This window comes from Rhopilema esculentum, chromosome 17 (genome assembly GCF_057945365.1).
Source record: "Rhopilema esculentum isolate cy_ngs chromosome 17, ASM5794536v1, whole genome shotgun sequence".
Classification (NCBI taxonomy): domain Eukaryota; kingdom Metazoa; phylum Cnidaria; class Scyphozoa; order Rhizostomeae; family Rhizostomatidae; genus Rhopilema; species Rhopilema esculentum.
In genome coordinates, this window is record NC_142831.1 from 2233276 (window position 1) to 2238251 (window position 4976).

A 4976-nucleotide genomic window follows, 5' to 3' on the forward strand; every position below is an offset into this window, starting at 1 on the left:
CTTAGAAATTCAATTTTCCTTTGCAATTTGCCTTTTACTTGTTAGTGATTAGTGATTAGTGATTAGTGTTTAGTGATTAGTGATTAATGTTTAGTGATTAGTGATTAGTGATTAGTGATTAGTGATTAGTGATTAGTGATTAGTGATTAGTGATTAGTGATTAGTGATTAGTGATTAGTGATTAGTGATTAGTGATTAGTGATTAGTGATCTTAACATTGTTATTACTGGTTTTCGTAGTTGAAACTCAATGATCTCCTTTCAGCTACAGCTGCTCTCTTGGATTTTCAAGTGCAATGAATGATTGTCTGGTATCAGTTTTCAGCTGCAAACGAGCTGCCGCCTTTGCTACCTTGATTGAAAGTATTTTTGAAGATATTTAAATATTTTGTTGTGGTGGGGGTTTTTGCAGTTACAAATCTTGCGCCTTGTCATACCTATTGCCACTAATTTTCACCCAATTATTGAGTTTTCCAATTTTTTAAAAACCCATAGATTTTAAACATTTTGCCTCGAGTATTGAAGTTTTTGAATCCTATACGGTTGCCCAGTAGCTGGCATTTTTATAGAAAATTTAAGGTACGCAACGATGATGAATTAACACGACTGTACATGGTGTGTTGGGTAAAGTAGGATGGCTCTAGGCTATAACTACGAGCTTAATTCTCATCCTAATCATTGGAAGATTCAATCAGACTTGATAAAATTGTTAGGCTATTATTTTCGTCACTTAGATGTGGGTAAATTACTCATATAATAAAAAGCTTTGATGCTTCTACATCCTTGTCTACATCCTTGCAAGACCTACATCAAATGTATGTTTTGGCCGTCGATATTAAGCAAAAGTCTTGTGAATATTGGTTTGTGTCATACTCATAGGTGCCTAATTTCCGGGCGGGGAGGGGGGGCAGAAAAACCGTTGGGGGTCGGATTTTATGTTTAACATTAATTGGTGGGGGAGGGTTCCAATTACCGGGGGGGCTTTAATTATGAAGTTACATATACTGAATACTGAAAATACATTTAAAATCAGTGCGCTTATTTCACTATTTTATCGCTATTATCTATCATTGACAACATTTAGCTTATGTTACGTTTTCTTCACTACTGTAATTAAGACAAAACTGCCAAAATCAATTGGCGAGGGGTCCTAATAAGAGCGGGGGGGGGGGTGGAAAAGTCATATCTAATAACTTTAGCTTTATATATTTTTTACACTGTGATTTGCGGGAACACGACGGTAATTCAAAATCTCGATTCTATTTGAATCATAACATAAGATTGTGGCAAATAAAAACAGAGTCAAGGGTAGTTCGTTCCAATCCAATGTTGAGTAGTGCTGCTGCTATTGGCAGTGCATCGGAATGCTGAATTTTGGTATTCATATAGTCCAAAATTATCTTCACTTTTAACGGATCCTTCCTTTGCTTGCAAAAAACTGACATTTTTCTCAGAGTCAATATTTAGATGTTCTCCTTCATCTTGCCAAAAATCAACTAATTGCTCCGTAGCGCTGTACCCTCTAATGTTTACAAGTTCTACATGTATAGGAGCTTTACTTATGAAACAACAAAGGGGATTAAATGCAGAAAGTTTGAATCTGACGTAATCTCGATAATCAACACCAAAAACATCGAAGCTGCATGTTGCTCTCCAATGGGTTGATCTTAACTTGAGTTTCTCGATCCTTGTCTTGCTGAGTCTAGAAAATGTAAAAATTCAGATTAAGAAGCATATTCATTTTTTCTTAATGCTCTATTATGTGCAAGAATATAATTTTTAAATCCGACTAGTGATCAATGATCGTATTGAGCTTGAAGCACCTTCGAACCCTCCTGCTCTATAAATCACAGCTTTGATAAAAGCTTGGTATAAATACCTCTACCTAAACCTCTACCAAACGTAGAAAGCATTTCCCAATTAATTTCTAAACTTGTTTTTATTCAACACCAAATATTCCATTTCATTGTGAAGGAGTAGAATTCAGAAAATCTTATTTTTCTTCTTTTCATAACAATTTCCTGTCGCGATGAACAAAAAAGCAATGGTAAGAAGGTTTAACCTGTAACTGCCCCAGTTTGGAGAATCTTCACTGTAAGAGAAATCAATTTTGAATGGCTTGTTCTTGAACATATTGTTTTTATCCAATGAGAAGGATTCGATCAGGGTCCATACTGAGTTTGGTTCTGATGTGAAATCGCAGTAAACGTTGAATTCAACTCCGTCATCATCTGATATTCTGTATATCCCATTGACCATTGCAGAATCATATCGCCAATCAAGACAGGAATACTTTCCTTTCATTTAAAAGAAGGAAATAAAATCATTGGTAGAGTGTTTAGAGTGCATTGAAAATCTCAAGGGTCAAGTATAAACTGATCATTTTAAAATGACTTCGCACCTGAATGTATTAAAAGCGAATAATAGAGAATCGCCTTTTCATAATCAGCATCATTTTAGAATCAATGCAGAAAAATAAAAGAAATCGCTACGGTATAGACTTTTCCGCCTTCCAGTTAATTGATCTATTCTCAATAGGTAAGATGTCATCCATCGAAATATTTCAAGGGTAATGAGAATTACGTAACATAAATTTTGAAAATTCTTCCAGAAAAAAAGAACTGAAATGTTGAATAAAATACTTTTTCGTTTCCATATTATCAGCATTTTCCGGTCTAGAGGAATATAATCTTCTTTGTTGTATGTATAATATTTGCGTGTTGTTATATTCTTTGCAACAAAATTGCATGGTCCATTTCTGCTACATTCGTGAAATGATTTGTGGAACATGCTTGTCTGCTCGTTTGTTGGGTTTTGTATCACTTCAAACATCACCGAACGTTTATTATTATCAACAGCCATGACTTTATTGAAGGTCAATGCAAAAAGCAGATGTATCAGGAACATTTTCCTAATTCTTGAGACGAACTGAAAAGTAAATAAAGACTCTACATTAAAAGAACGTTGTTTATTAGAATTTTGTTAAATATCTAGTTTCCTGATTGCCCTGGTATTTTACTTTTTCACAGATATGACAAACTGCTGTAATTCATTTTACCTCTATAGAAATTATTTCAGGAAATATTCACTTTTATTATCTACTTCAAGAAGCTGTTCTTTTCCAAATCGTTTAAAAAATGAAATTTTTTTATTGCTGAATCTGGTATACTAATCATCGCTGATTTTGAAAAAAAGTTTACTTTTTAAATTTGGGGCCCACAAATAGGGGTTTCTGGGGTTCTTTTGCGAGTAGGTCGTGTGAAAAGAGGCTGGGGCGAGTGACGAATTAAGATTTATATAGTCAATTCAGCCATAGTGAGGGCTGTAAGAAGATAAAAAGCTAAAAATTAGGTAAAATAAGATAAAAGCATGAAACTTGATGGAGCTAGGCAGTTTGATACGCCAAAAAAGATAGGGTAAGAATAGACGCTGACAAATATCCTCTTGTACTATTTATAGAGTGGGGTACTAGGTTCCAAACCTCTAAGCAGTAATTGACACAATTTTGCCATTGGATCGCACTACCAGCATGGAAGTTTGTAGTAATAGGCAGTTTGATACGCTGAAAAGGATAGGATATGAATTGACGCTGAAAAATCCCCCTTAGGCTATTTAAAGACTGGGGTACTAGGTTCCAAACCTCTAAGCAGTGATTGTCATAATTTAACTTTTAGATCGCGATACCAGGGACGCCAAGACGTTCTTGAAGCCAAAACGGATAGGCGAACAGATATTTGTAACCATGAACTCTAGATGAGCTTAAATTGATATTTTTCTTGCAAACGTTTAAAAAGTTTTACTTTTTAAGGCATAGTTTTGCTTTAACTTTTAATAAATTCCATTTAAAATGAACTTCTTTACTTTTTGAGGCCCCCTGATGACCAGGCCCTGCAGGCACCGCGGAGCAGGGGGGCTGGGGGGGCTTTATGCAAAAATGCCAAATATTAAGTATCAAACTACCAGAAAAGCCTCTTTTCTACGGTTTTAGCCCCCACATTTTTTAGAAACCCCAGCTTTCTCAAATCTCCGCGGTGCCTGCCCTGGGGCAATTTATCCCATCTTGACGGCCCTGGCGATCACTGATGCTTTGACAGTGGCAACGCAAGTTGGAAATTGGGAAAAGCGCCGGATAATGTGCAATTTGTGTGGTTCTATGATAGATCAATTTTTTCTTTGATCAATTTGCTCACTTTTAATCATAATTTGTAAAGCTGTTCGTAAAAGCATTCTTATTCGACACGCTCAATAATTCACAACAGATAGAAAGTTTGCTTACTTCGCATGGGCTCGAAATTTTCGCAAATAAATACCTTGCACGTGTCTTGTTGTTAGATAGCTAGTGATATTTAGAGCACAATTATCCCACTATTTCCATCCACTTCACGTTTTTTGAGTTTTTTATAGCACTCGAAATACAGTTTTCAGTACTGAAGCTAGCACCACTTCCGCGACTTATAAACGTTAATGCGTCACGCATTCCTGAAATTCCTCACAGACCGCGCACAAAGTTTCGGACAAAAAGTCTTGAGAATCGCATCTTTGAAGCGTTGTAGCTTCAAAACACTTCCCAATTCCAAAAAAAACGAACTTCACCATCGGATTCAGGAGCACTGACTTGACTAAGAACATCAATAAAATTTTTTTTTAATTTTTTCAATTCAGTTGCACTTCAAGCAAAAAAGATCTTTCTCAATAATACTCAACAGAAAAAAGTCTGAATGTTGCATTTTTAAATGTTTTGGTTTCTTTTTATCAACTTCCAGCAAATTTTTTAATTGTTTATTCTTCTATCTTAATGCTAGGCTATAATCCAAGCAAAAGATGGTATAAAACATGTATATAACCCATAATGATAAGATTCGTAAAATTGGTTAATCTTCTAAACCTATAGTCTGATAGCAAAGATATACAAGCCTTCAAACTTTCTGGTGTATATTATTTGTATAATTTGTGTCAAATCGATTCTAAGTCATTATA

At 35.2% G+C, this 4976-nt stretch overlaps 1 protein-coding gene across 1 annotated transcript; it reads right to left on the bottom strand.

Moving 5' to 3' along the window:
- Positions 1 to 232: 232 nt before the first annotated feature.
- On the bottom strand, positions 233 to 2861 carry LOC148958137 (uncharacterized). Its single transcript, XM_089113363.1, has 3 exons — positions 2642 to 2861; positions 2062 to 2296; positions 233 to 1701 (listed from the first exon to the last, which is right to left on the bottom strand). Exons 1-3 carry the CDS (start codon positions 2859 to 2861, stop codon positions 1302 to 1304), a joined length of 855 nt encoding a protein of 284 aa, XP_088969489.1. The 3' UTR covers positions 233 to 1301.
- Positions 2862 to 4976: the final 2115 nt, after the last annotated feature.

Excerpts from the sequence above, each read along its gene's own strand:
- LOC148958137 (XM_089113363.1), bottom strand. The coding sequence starts at position 2,861 with ATGGCTGTTGATAATAATAAACGTTCGGTGATGTTTGAAGTGATACAA. Across the intron at positions 2,297-2,641 it reads GATAATATGGAAACGAAAAA|GAAAGTATTCCTGTCTTGAT; the intron begins GTATTTTATTCA and ends TTTAAATGAAAG. Across the intron at positions 1,702-2,061 it reads CCAAACTGGGGCAGTTACAG|ACTCAGCAAGACAAGGATCG; the intron begins GTTAAACCTTCT and ends TACATTTTCTAG.